Below are 13,777 nucleotides of genomic sequence, written 5' to 3'. Positions count from 1 at the left end.
ACACATACAAAGATAGGAAGAAGGAATATTGGACTCACGCCACTGCATGGCTGGACCTCAGTCCCCTGGTAAACTGACCGAATTGTGTCACATCCTGCAAGATTTACTGCTTCTCCGTGTGAACGATAAAAGGAGAAAGCTTCACAAGAGGACGCACTCTCTCGGACTCTTGGCTCTTCCGTCACTTCTTGCAAAAATCCGCCGAGTGTCGTAATCAACAGAGTCGAAGATGAAGTCCCACACAAAGCCGACTTTCTGCTTTCTGATATCTGTTTTATTCCTCTGTGCTGTTGCAGATCTTCAGGGTAAGTGGGAGAAATTAGTTTTTAGCAAAATGATCTCTGTGACAACACATAAATTATGTCTAATTTATGTCTTTGTGTTTGTTTATCCTACATATAGTACATGTTTTTGCACGAGTCCCTGGTGAGAAAGATCGCAACAACATTAACTGCTTAAATCTGGCAAAGCTATTCAATCATGACACTGTTATCTGATGAGCGCACCGTAGCTGTATCTTAGATACGTTACCCTAAATAAGAATGAACCAAAGGTTGTTAACTTTTTGTTCTACCTGTTCTCATTTTGCGGACATAACTGCAGGTGACCTCTTACCTACAACGCTTATTCATTGGGTTTAAAGGTGAACGATGGCAAATAACCAAGCAGGGTGAGCCCATGGGAGAGGATTGAGTGTAAATTATTTCATTGGGAGAGGGTGCAAGTGTTAATTACACAAACATCTTTTCTGACTTCATGCTGATAAGGAAGTATTGCAGTGACTGTAATAAAACAAAGATCTTATACTGTTTATTCACCAAAATAATTGTAGAATTAGGTACAATAAAGGAAGTTTACTGTTTAAGAAAAGCCACCTGACCAAGCAGATTTTTGCCAAGGTGCAATATTTCTAATCAGGGTGTGTTTCTGTAGCCTGTTTAGCACAGAATTAGTCTGAAAGAGCATAATCCACCAAATGGTCTGTATCAATAATAATTTAAATTAGGAATTTGGCAATCAATAATTGAGGGAATTATATTGTCCAGAGCAAAATGTGACTTTCTTGTGCTTATTTTCTAAAACGTAACCATCCCAACTCCTGAAGATGAATACAGCAGTTTTGCATTTGAGTACATTGACCCAGCAGTTTGGCATATTGCATATTGGCTTCCAGTGATAATTTCTGAGTAAATTTGAAGACAAAGCAGAGCATTGTGTATGTGTGTCAGTCCTCATGTCAGAGGTGGCAGTTCCCAAGTCAAATGGCCTGTGTAAAAAAAACTGTTCCTCATTTGGGTGGTTCTTGATTTCAAACTCCAATACCCTGATGGCAGGAGTGTAAAGAGGCTGTGTTTTGGTTGTTTTGGATCTTTTATAATGTTACATGCTCTTCTGATGACCCCGGTGTGGTAAATGTCCTCCAGTGATGGTAAGTCAACTCCTGAGATGGATCTGGCAGTCTTCACCACCGTTTGAAATGCCTTTCTGTCCTCTGTGGAGCAGTTCCCAAACCAGACTGTGAGACCATTACTGAGAATGCTCTCGATGGTGCCCCTGTAGAAGCTGCTAAGAATTTCATATGGCTGCCAAACTTCTTCAGCTTTCTCAGGCTGTACAAATGCTGCTGTGACTCCTTTACCAGGTGAGTGGTGTTGCGTGACCAGGAGAGATGTCACTGATGTGAGTGCCCAGGAATTTGAAGGTGTTCACCTTCTCCACCACTTCTCCCCCTATATGGAGAGGTGTGTGTTGCATCCTCCTCCTCCTTGGATCAACAATTATTTCCTAAGTCTTGCTGGTATTTAAGGAGATATTGTTGTCCTGGCACCATGCCACCAGGTCTGACTCCTCTCTCCTATATGCTGTCTCATTACCTCCAGTGATTAGTCCAATTACTATGGTATCATCAGCAAACTTGATGATACCAGTGTTGTACTGGAGGGAACACATTCATGAGTAAAGAGAGTGTACAGCATCAGACTGAGTACACAACCTTGGGGCATTCCAACATTCACAGTCAGTGTTCTTGATGTGTGATTCATAATTCTGACAGACTGTGGCCTTCCTGTCAGAAAGCTCTGGATCCAGTTGCAGACGGTGTTCGACAGCCCAAGTGAGTAGAGTTTCCCGGCCAGTTTGGCTGGTATTACAGTGTTGAATGCTGAGCTGTAGTCAATGAAGAGCATTCTCACTTTACTGTCCTTGTTCTCCAGAAGTGATAGGGTGGTGTGGATGGCAGTGTTCACAGCATCCTCTGTGGACCTGTTCTGTCAATAGGCAAACTGAAGTGGGTCTAGAGTGTCTGGGATGTCCTGAATGTGAATCATGACTAACCTTTCAAAGCAGGTCATAATGATGGGAGTCAGTGCAATTGAGGCTGGTGACTGGGTTCTTCTCGGGCAGGGGGATGATGGTAGTTGCTTTAAAGCAGGTGGGTACTGTGGTTTGTATAAAGGACATGCTGAAAATGTCTGCAAAGACATCAGCTAACTCTGCTGAGCATGCCGTGAGTGCTCGTCCTGGGACGTTGTCCGGGCCAGCTGCCTTGCGTGGCTTTATTTTCCTCAGAGTCCTCCAGACTTCTGCCAGTGAGATTGTGAATGGTGTGCTCTGTGTGCCCCTCTCAGCTGAAACACCTCTGTGTGTCTCAGTGTTGATGGCTTCAAAGCGAGCACAGAAGTCATTCAGTTCATCTGACCGTGAAGTGTAGAAGCTGATTTCCCCGGTGCTCTTGTTCTGATAATCCGTAATATGTTGCAGTCCTAGCCACATGCATCAAGTGTTGTTGTAGTGCTCCAGCCTTTGTCTGCATTGCCTCTTAGCTTCCATGATGGCAGTACGCAGGCCATACCTGAACCCTTTGTATCCACCAGCATCGCCAGAGACAAATGCAGATTACCTGGTTCATAGCAAGGATCAGATTTCATGGTTTATCCACAGCTTTTGGTTGGGATATGTCCTGATGTGTTTTGTTGGCACTATGTGCTCAGTGCCTTTACTGACGTAGCTGGTTTCTCTTATTGCATATTCCTCTAGGTCAACAGAGCAATCCTCACACACTGCAGCAGCTTTAAACACATCCCAGTCAGTACTATTAAAGCGCTATATTAATATATAGATACATCAGCGCTAATATTTGGTAAATGTCCCTCAGCAAGTTGCATCTCAACCAGACGCTTTTGGTAACCAACAACAAGCTTCTGGCATCATTCTGGCTGGATATTTGACCACTTATCTTGGTAGAGTTTATTTAAATTAGCTGGTTTCCTGGCACAGACCTGACTTTTAAGCATAGTCCACAAATATTCAATAGGGTTGAGGTGTTAGGGCTTTGGGAAGGCCATTTCAGAAGCTTAACGTAAGCCTGCATTATCCATTCCAAAACCAGTTTTGATGTGCGTTTATATCGTTGTCCTGTTGGAACACCCTGTTGTGACCATGTTTCAACTGTTTGGCTGTTGACTTAATGTGACTATGAAGAATTTGGCGGTAGTCCTGCATCTTTAATATTCCATCCACTTTGCGCACTGTATCAGTATCGCTGGCAGCAAAATGGCTCCAAAGCATGATGATCACCATGCTTGACAGGTGGCACATTTCTGTTAGGTTTGAAACCTGTTCTACTGCTCTTGTCATGGTCCTGGGCCGGTGGCCCAGTGTCTTTTGTTCTTTTGTTTTTGGTCTGTGGTTCATTTCTAGTTATGTTTGGTGTTAAGTCTTCGTCTCTGTGCCCTTGTCCCACTTCCTGTTTTATTTTGGTATGTCTTGGTTCTTGTGTAGTGTATTTGGCTTTGCTTCCCCTTGTCTCTTCAGTGTCATTGTGTTCAGCTGTGTTACCTGCTGTTACCACTTTCCCTCATTATCCCTTGATGTATTTAAGTCCCGCGTTTTCTCTGCTTCTTGTTGCATCGTTGATATTGGTGTGCCTGTGTGTTCCTGTCTTCAGCTCTTCGTCTGACTCCCTGTAGGATTTTGTATTTTGTTTCTGATCCATTCCAATAAACACCTTTTAAGTTATGTCAGTATCTGGAGCCCTGCATCTGGGTCCATCTCTGCTCGTCACACCGCCCGACATGACAGTTCTAAACCACCTACTGTTCTAAACATTCCTCTTGTCATAGTTCAATCTTTGCTTCCAGACGGTGCTTGGTTCATCAATGTGAGCAGCTTCAAATTTTTTTTTTTTTTGCCAAAGTATCTTTATTAAATTTTCAATGACTTAACCAAAGGAACAAAGATAAACCAAAAAGCAAAACTAAAAAATAAGCAAACCATGTAATAATAACAGAAATAAAATTCACTTAAAGGCAAAACTGAATAATACAACAAGATGCCTTTCACAAAACCTTGAATGCAATGCAACCTGTTACACACAGTAACATTAGTGCCACAAACAAGAAAAAAAGGATTGTTCTGCAGTGTCCATTTCTTTTAGTCACTTGTACTGTCCTCTGGCCTTTTTAGGTCTTTAATATACATAATGAAAGGGTTCCAAATACTCTCAGACAAGTCTTGTTTGCCCTTTAGTACATACGTAATCTTCTCTAATGGGAGGGCAGTTAGCATCTGTCGGATCCACTGGTTGACAGTCGGTCTATGAGTTTTTTTCCAAAATAACGATATACATATTTTTGCATTGAGCAGGCCTAAATCTATAAATATCCGGTCATTTTTAGTGTATTTGCATTTTCTGAGTACAATACAAGCAAAGCAGCTTCAAATTTTAGTTCAGCTTGAAGGTGTTATTAATTTTGGAGCAGGAGTTTCTGAGCTGGTCAAGTGCAACTTTTGGGACATTCAACCAAATATTACTGGGGTGTATACTTTTGACCCTGTGTCAAAAGAAAATACAAAATAACTTCAAACTTGTGCATCCAATTCTTGTCTTTGAAAGTCATTAAAGATACATGGTGTCAATCATTACACACTGGAAAAAGAGCAGATCAAATCCTCAAAAGCTCCAAATTAATATGATATTCATGCCCATAATGAGTGGATGTAAGCATGTGACTACTGTAGGTTATGTAAAAGAATCCTTTTTAATTAAACAGATTTTTTTTTCATTTTGTTTTTACAACATATAAAATAATCTAGATTTAATTAAATCTAAATAGTGGGAGCAGTGGACAGCTACCATGATGCAACTTGGCACCACCTCAAGCTGTATTTCATGATTGGATCAGGGACGCAGAGGGTTTATATTAACAGATACCACAGTTAATGTTTTATTAGTTGCTTACATGAATTTGAGTTAGTTATACAAATGGGAAACAGTGGGAAAAGAAAAGCTAACTTTGATTTGATCATGTAGAGTTTATATTATTGTTTATATTTATATTATTCTATTGCAGTACAAATCATCCTTACAACCTTCATAATACTTGGGGTGCTGTGACATTATTTAATAAATGGGCCCCTTTCAAAATGCCCACCTTTATAGATGAAAAACAAGTTTATATGTTTTCATGGCTAGTACAATAAGGCTTTTGGTCTGTATAGCTAATTATACCATTCATATTGCCTATTTAGATTTTAAAAAAATTACATAAATATTATATACATTTTTATTAGTCTGCAGATAGTAGTTTTGTTTTAATATTGTCATTTTATTCATTTTTTTTATGTTTGTCATGTATTTGGTATTTATTGATTAACTGAATTATTCATTAAAACACTGAGTAGATTAATGTGGAAATCATTTTCATCTAAAGATTAATTTTATTACAAATTCAGATCTTTTTTTCCCTCTTACCATAATCCCTTATTTACACACAACACAAAAGAGAAGGGGGGCCCTGGCTTGGCTGTGTTTTTCTCTGTGGTGGCATGCTTGACAGCAGTGTGGTTGAAGAGCAGATACTCTACTGTACTTTGACCCCTCTTTGTTGTGGGGTTAAATCCATGGAGTCACATTACACCCTGTGAGATAAAATGCTATCCATGCACTTACATGGAGAAAGCTGCACATGAGGAAGCACTATTTCTCTTGGCTTCCCTCTCGCTTCTTGCACAATTGCTGAGTGTCTTAATCTGTGCCAGTAAAGTCAGTGGAATCCCATCACACCCTGCAGTATACAATACTAGACATGCAGTTACAAGGAGAACTAAAGTTTGCTCAGCTCTCCTCTCACTTTTGGCACAGTTGCTGAGTGTCGTAATCTGCGCCAAGAGCACCATGAAGTTTCGTGGAAAGCAGACTTTCTGTTTTCTAATGTCCGTTTTATTTCTCTGTGTCGCTGCAGACCTGAATGGCAAGTTGGAGGAAACACTACTTTGAACAATGGGATCTGTGCATTTGCATGTGTTTATCTGTATTCTTGAATTTAATATATTCTAAATAATGGGAGCAGTGGACAGCTACCATGATGCAACTTGGCACCACCTCCAGCTGTATTTCATGACTGGATCAGGGAAGCAGAGGGTTTATATTAACAGATACCATAGTTAATGTTTTATTATTAGTTGCTTACATGAATTTGAGTTAGTTATACAAACAGTGTGGCCAACAGTGGGAAAAGAAAAGCTAACTTTGATAAGGTTGTATATGACTGTAATTAAACGGAAAGTACAAATACTAAACCTGTCAACTGAACACTGTTTGCATAAATGTAAGCTGTGTAGCAGGCAGGAGTTGGACCAAAAATGCAGGACTCGGTGGTGGTGGTGGTGGTGGGGTAACGAACAAGGAAAACCAGAACTATTACTCTTCTAGAAAACATACTGCAAAGGAGGACACAGATATGAGGGAGATTGGGGCAAAGGAGGAGGGGAGAATGAGACAGTATATATACACACAGAAAATAATAAGGGAACAGCTAACATGCTGGGAAGCAACTGAAACTAATTACAAATTACAAATAAGCAGGCAAGTGTCACGGCTGTGTGCGGGCAAGGCAGGGAGGACCCCAGTGCAGGACACGGCGAGAGCAGGTTTGGAGGGAGGGTTATTTGATAACTCAAACAATTACAAAACAGAAAACTCGAAAGCAGACACTAGGAACTCGAAGACAAAACACAGGCAAAAACTGACGAGGACCTGAACAAGGAACTAAACAACACTGAGACTTAAATACACAAAGGAAACGAGGGGTGAGGGGAAACAACTGGGAACAACAGGTGAAATGAATGAGACTAATGACAAAGGGGAAGCAAAACTAAACACAAAGCACAAGGAACACGAGACTGTCAAAATAAAACAGGAACTGACTAAACATAACAAATACTAACCTAAACACAGAAAACTTAAGGCAGCATTACAAAACAAAATAACAAAGGAAACCAAACCGCACACTCAAATAACAAACAGAGAAACTAAAAGCAACACTAAGAAAACAACCTGAAAAGTACAACAAAAGAAAGCTACACAAAATAACTCAAAACGCTGGGCCACCGGCCCAGGATCATGACAGCAAGTTAAGTTAAACTAGATACATAACTCAAGCAACAAAAGACCACCAAATTAAAACAGTTGACAGATTCACACATGCAAACTTGACAGAGACAAGACTGAGGGAACAAACGGGCAGAGGTGGCAAAAGTACTGACATTCTGTACTTAAGTAGAAGTACAAGTACTTATGTTAAAAAATACTTTAGTAAAAGTCGAAGTACTGGTTCAACTTCTCTACTTAAGTAAAAGTAAAAAAGTACAGGCTCTGAAATGTACTCAAAGTAAGAAAGTAAAAGTAGTTTTTTGGAGGATGTTTCTACCTGCTATTTTTGTCTAAAACAAACCGAACCTCATTATATATTATTGTAATAATATAAAATAGTACATGAGAATACAAATGTTATTCCAATCTAAATTTTAATTCTAATGAATGCACTCAGCTTGAATCTGTTATGTAGGACACAAACTGTAAAAGGGAATTTAAACACAGCTCTGTTCTCTGTGTCCTCCATAGTAGAGGGTGACTGTGCCTCCACCTAAACACCAACATGAGGATACTCAGGGGTTACAGTGGGATTCAGAAGGTGGAGGAACCCTAAGATCAGCTGTAGTGGCTCTGAACGGGGAGAAGAATCACAACTTTCTATTGTGAGCTGCAGTAAATGATGTTGGTGTGCAGGCTGTGATCAGCTGACCTGCTGCTGCTGCTCTGAGGTTTACTGCTCTGTGTGGATGAACTGAACTCACAAAGATGTAACCCAGTATTTCACAGCTATCTGAGCTGATCTCCATCCCCTACACTGACAGCATACAGGCTGTAGAAATGTTGGATTCAGTGAATGAATCTCAGCATCAGCAGCTTTGATTCAGACTCATCTCTGCTGCACTGATGTAACCTGTAACTCTGACCATCAACACAAACACTGTGCTCCAGTCCAACACAGAGCTTTACTGTAAATACAGTACAACAAGCTAACCTAAACTGCAGTATTTTCATAGAATCTTTGAATTACACAAAGTCAGCATACTTCAGTTTATTTTCCAGTCCTTACCTTTAATTCTAACCTCTCTTCTTCCTCTCCTGTCCTCTTTCTCCATCTCTGAGTGAACTTCTCTCTCTTTGCTCTCCCTGAAATACACCAGCTCTTCTTTTAGCTAGCAGACACACTGTGTGACAAACTGCACACACTTTGTGTGTTTGCTGATATTTGTTGAGCATTTATTAACGTTGCATTTACCTGCCACACGTTACTCCCTTCATGCTCGCTCCTCTTCAGTAGCGCTAGCTAAGCTGTTTATGTGCCGCAGCGCAACTTACGGACTCGGTCCGGCCCGATTATAGCGCTATAAATGAGACATTAATTATATGGGTTTGCGTCTTTAATCCCTTTGTACGAGATAAGCCCCGGTGATGGAGGATACGCAGTACGATTGTCTCTTATATGTTATTATTCCTCCATTTAGGCTCAGATCGTTTTATGTTTGAAGGCGCACTGACCGGAAATGCAAACTTCTCTCTGACGTTAAAAAGTAACGAGTCTGTTTGAAAATGTAAGAAGTAGAAAGTACAGATACTTGCGTAAAAATGTAGGGAGTAAAAGTAAAAAGTAGTCAGAAAAATAGATACTTAAGTAAAGTACAGATACCTGAAAAATCTACTTAAGTACAGTAACGAAGTATTTGTACTTCGTTACTTCCCACCTCTGCAAACGGGAACTAACTAACCTATAATTGACAAAAGCTAAGCAAGGTGCAAAGGCAGAGAACAACCAAACTTGTAGGCACCAGGGAGCATTAGATGGAACCATAAGCAGAAGACTATAAGGCTTGAACATAAATCTTTTCTCCAAACTTAAAAACCCAGGGTCAAAAACTCCTGAACCCTAAGAAATAACAGAAAGCCAACATCAGCAAAACAGGACCATAATATAAAAGGTTTAGAAAGGTTTTCTTGCTTTGTTAGAGAAAATCTAAATATTTTACAGACTCAAACCCCAAACCCAGGGTACATGACGCTATATGCATCAATTCAATTTGTTGCTGTTGATTTTTTTAAATTTTTTATGTGAAGGTTTACATGATTCTCACTGAGTTGTAATATCCTGACAGCACCTGTAGTCCACACAAAGCTCGGGAGCCTGAAAGGTGAATATGTGAGTGTAAAAGGAAAGGAGAGCGGGGTCCACGCCTTCCTGGGTGTGCCATTTGCAAAGCCACCTTTGGGCCCTTCCTTGAGACTGGCTCCACCTCAGCCTGTAGAAGGATGGGAAGGAGTGAGAGATGCCACTCAGCAGCCACCAATGTAAGAAACATGTTTTTCAGTTTTTGCAAAACAGATCTGAAGGAATATCCAGCATTTATTAACAATAATTTTTGTTTTCCAGGTGCATGCAGCCTAAAAATTTTGCTTTGGCTCTGATTGATAAACTTGGTGTCTTGCTGGCTGATATCCCAGACATCTCTGAAGACTGTCTTTACCTCAACATTTACACGCCTGCAAAAAGAGCTAATGATGCCAAGCTCCCAGTAAGAACCCTCTACAGCAGGTTAATGGGCTTACCCAAATGCAGACTCACAGAGGCAGAATGAGGTGAAGTAAAAGTGAGCTATTTTTTGTGGGCTGATTGCAGGTTCATACAAATGGGAAAATATAAAAGGAAACCTAAAACTTGAAACACACTGGGGGATGATGAACAGATATGCTGACAAAGGACAAGGGGAGACAGCGACAATACATACACAGAGAAGGGAAATTATGGGAAATGGAGACAGCTGGGTCGAATGAGACATAGGTGAACTAAATCACAGGAGATATGTCTGTGTAGATTCTCAGTCATCCAGGTCATAGTAGTCTCTGGAGCTTGAAAAAGGCGACTGGACTTCTTTTTGTTTCTTGAAGACGTTTCACCTCTCATCCGAAAGGCTTCTTCAGTTCTCAACCAAATGGTGGAGAGACCCAGGTATTTAAACCCCTGTGGGCATAGTCCCCTGGAGGTGGATAGAGGGTCATAACCACCTCCAGGGGACTATGCCCACAGGGGTTTAAATACCTGGGTCTCTCCACCATTTGGTTGAGAACTGAAGAAGCCTTTCGGATGAGAGGTGAAACGTCTTCAAGAAACAAAAAGAAGTCCAGTCGCCTTTTTCAAGCTCCAGAGACTAAATCACAGGAGACGAGATAAAGGATGCAAAAAAAAAAAAAAAAATTGAATTGAAAGCTAAAGGCAAAGCATGAGGAACCCAAACTCTAAACTAAAGCAGGAAGTACAAAACTTAACAGAGACAACAAACACACATGAATGAACTTAAAACAGGAGACTTTACACAAGAGGGAGGAACCCTGAGGGAAGAATTAAACTAAAACAACAAGGAACTGGGAACAAGAACAAAATCCAGGACCATAAAAAAAACTTTTTATTGTTCTTTCCAGGTCATGGTATGGATCCACGGTGGGGGCCTGACAGTGGGATCAGCTTCAACATATGATGGCTCTGCTCTGGCTGCTTACCAGGACGTGGTTGTGGTTCTGATCCAGTATCGCTTGGGACTTCTGGGTTTTCTTGGGTAAATAAACTCAAGTTAGCAAGTTACAATATACTGTGTTTTTGTTCTTCTGCTTTTTATTTGATCTGTGTGAACAAGAATTTAAAGATGCTTCATCTTTACCTACTAAACGTAAACTAGTAGACTATAACTCATTGTTCTATCCAGCACAGGAGATGAGCACATTTCAGGGAACTTTGGTCTGCTGGACCAGGTTGAAGCTCTCAAGTGGATCCAGCAGCACATTCACAACTTTGGAGGCGACCCAGGATCAGTTACCATATTTGGGGAGTCTGCTGGTGGAGTGAGCGTGTCCTTCCTGGTAAGGATCAATCTGCAGAAAAAGGATTTTTTTGCTCTTGAACAAAAACCTTAATATTTGTTCTGTTACTTGAATCAACAGCTTCTGTCACCACTGTCTGATGGGCTGTTTCACCGTGCCATTGCAGAGAGTGGCACAGCTGCAATAGATTTACTTGTGGCAAATGATCCCCTATCAGTGGCACAGGTTATTTAATCCATGTTCTTATTTAAGGGGGTTTAAACATTTTGCATGCACAAAATAATGAGAATATTACAATAGATTAATAATGACTGATAATAATATTTCGCATCTTTCCACAGGAGGTTGCAAATGCTTCTGGCTGCAGTCTGGAAAGCACAAAGAAGTTTGCTGACTGCATGAGAAACCTTGATATTGATATCATAGTGGGTTTTACAAAGGTAAGATACTGGATGCAAACCTAATGAAAATTTCTGATTAGTTGAGCAGGCTTATAATGTGTGTGTGTGTGTGTGTGTGTGTGTGTGTGTGTGTGTGTGTGTGTGTGTGTGTGTGTGTGTGTGTGTGTGTGTGTTAAATAAGTTCAATGAAATATTTATTTGAAATATGTGAAATATTGTTCAGATTTGAAATATTTACTTTATTTTATTCTTAAATGTGTTTTCATGCTATCTCAACTGTTATTTTTCTACATTTTCTCTCTAGAGTCGAGATTTCAGATTTCCTATAAATGTTGACGGACATTTTCTGACAAAACCTGTGAACGAACTGTTCCATAAACATGAATTCCTCACCGTACCATTGATGGCAGGTGTCAGTAGTGATGAAGGGGGATGGCTGCTTAAAAATGTAAGTCCCCATCAAAATTTGATATTTTGCTTTTGTTTAATGTGCAATGTTAAGTGCAGCTGGGTTTTCCTTAGTTATTCATTAGTGTTCCACTAAGCTGGGAAGAAGGAATGGATCGGGACCAAGTCATAAACGCAATGTCCTTCTTCTACCCCAATGTAAGATATATGATATAGCAATATTAATGTCCCTCAACCTGCTCAAGTTTCTTTGACTGATGTGTTTCTTATTTCCTCAAGTCTAAAGATGCATTCATCAGAGATATCATAGCTGATGAATATATCGGAAATGGTGAAGACTATGTGAAAAACAGAGATGGGTTCTCTGAGGTGGTTGCAGATATTTTATTCAACACGCCAGTCGTTAAAACTGCTAATGCTCACAGAGGTAACTTTTTATGCACTCTTATTAAAAAACAAGTATCCTTAATAAATAACACACTCATTTGTCTACTTCTAGATGCAGGTGCTCCTGTATACCTGTATGAGTACCAGCATTCCTTGAAATTTTTGCAGAACAGAAGGCCAAGCTTTGTTGGATGTGACCATACAGATGAAATTTTTACAGTGCTGGGATTCTGCTTCACAACTACCCATGTTAAACTGCCTGGTAAGTGAAACACTGTTTTAACAGAGCAGCAGATACATCTGTGTGTTTTTTTCTGGAGTGCAGTATATTTTACCAGATTATCATTTTAGATGTATGCCTTGAAGAGGACGAACAGATGAGCAGAACCATGATGAGCTACTGGGGCAACTTTGCTCGCACAGGGTAAACTTATACATTTTAGTATACTGGGAGATAATACCACATACCAGTTTGTTATATTGTGTGTATCTGTCTGTGCATAGGTCTCCTAATGGGGACAATCTTGTGCGCTGGCCAAAGTATGGAGCTGATGAAAAGTACCTGGCGATTGGTTTAAAAAAGCAGGTAACCAGTCAGTACCTGAAGAAGGACCGGTTTGTCTTCCTGACTCAGATCCTCCCACAGAAGATCAAACAGCATGAGGAAAAGGCAGAGCACAGCGAGTTGTAGAACACACACCTTTTCTCTATGAAGGGAATACCTTCCTGTTTTTGATATCAAAGTGTCACCTTAATGATCTCTTTTTGTTTGTTTGTTTGTTTGTTTTTGAATTTCTCACTAAGTACTTTTTTTTTTTTCCAAACTCCACATTCACACAAAACTGGGAACATACAAACATACTAGTTAGTATCAAAGGGTTATTAGAAGCTGTCAGATCCAGATCTGCTGCTTGTAATCAGGGTTTTTAATGAATCTGGCACTTTGAAATAGAAGGTAAACAAGAGGTTCTTATGATGATCTCTAGATATGTAATTAGCTGTCCTTTATTGCACAGAACATTGTGTAAAACACTGTCACAATGAATTTCACTACATTAAAACTAAAAGGTAACTTTGTCGCTAAAATAAAACAGTGAAAAATGAGATCATTCTTTTCTGCAGATTGAGAACATCTGTCTTTTCTGACAATGTGATACACATGCACTGAAAATAAACAGATGTGACAACCTGGTTCTTTTCTTTTTATTACTGAGAAGAGCGTTTAAGCTGAAAAGCTCCCTGAAGTCTGATGTGAGCAGTTCAATAGGTCAAACTTAGTTTTGCACAAATTCAGGCATATGGCATTGAAAATAGTACAAAGCAACACTTTTGAAAGGCAAATCATTCAAATAGCTTGGTTTACAGA

General features: G+C 40.0%; 1 protein-coding gene across 1 annotated transcript; it reads left to right on the top strand.

Moving 5' to 3' along the window:
* On the top strand, positions 1–13,561 carry LOC115781465 (liver carboxylesterase 2-like). Its single transcript, XM_030731119.1, has 13 exons — positions 1–305; positions 9,499–9,691; positions 9,774–9,915; positions 10,820–10,953; positions 11,101–11,254; positions 11,336–11,440; positions 11,557–11,655; positions 11,921–12,064; positions 12,139–12,222; positions 12,304–12,451; positions 12,524–12,673; positions 12,763–12,835; positions 12,916–13,561. The coding sequence occupies exons 1-13, from the start codon at positions 230–232 to the stop codon at positions 13,100–13,102; spliced, it is 1,689 nt and encodes a 562-aa protein (XP_030586979.1). The 5' UTR covers positions 1–229; the 3' UTR covers positions 13,103–13,561.
* The last annotated feature ends 216 nt before the right edge of the window (positions 13,562–13,777 follow it).

This window comes from Archocentrus centrarchus, chromosome 6, assembly GCF_007364275.1.
Source record: "Archocentrus centrarchus isolate MPI-CPG fArcCen1 chromosome 6, fArcCen1, whole genome shotgun sequence".
Lineage (NCBI taxonomy): Eukaryota > Metazoa > Chordata > Actinopteri > Cichliformes > Cichlidae > Archocentrus > Archocentrus centrarchus.
The sequence above is the reverse complement of the archived record's forward strand: the minus strand, read 5'-3'. Positions and strand labels throughout refer to the sequence as shown.

Excerpts from the sequence above, each read along its gene's own strand:
- LOC115781465 (XM_030731119.1), top strand. The coding sequence starts at position 230 with ATGAAGTCCCACACAAAGCCGACTTTCTGCTTTCTGATATCTGTTTTA. Across the intron at positions 11,255-11,335 it reads GAGTGAGCGTGTCCTTCCTG|CTTCTGTCACCACTGTCTGA; the intron begins GTAAGGATCAAT and ends TTGAATCAACAG. Across the intron at positions 12,836-12,915 it reads GGCAACTTTGCTCGCACAGG|GTCTCCTAATGGGGACAATC; the intron begins GTAAACTTATAC and ends GTCTGTGCATAG.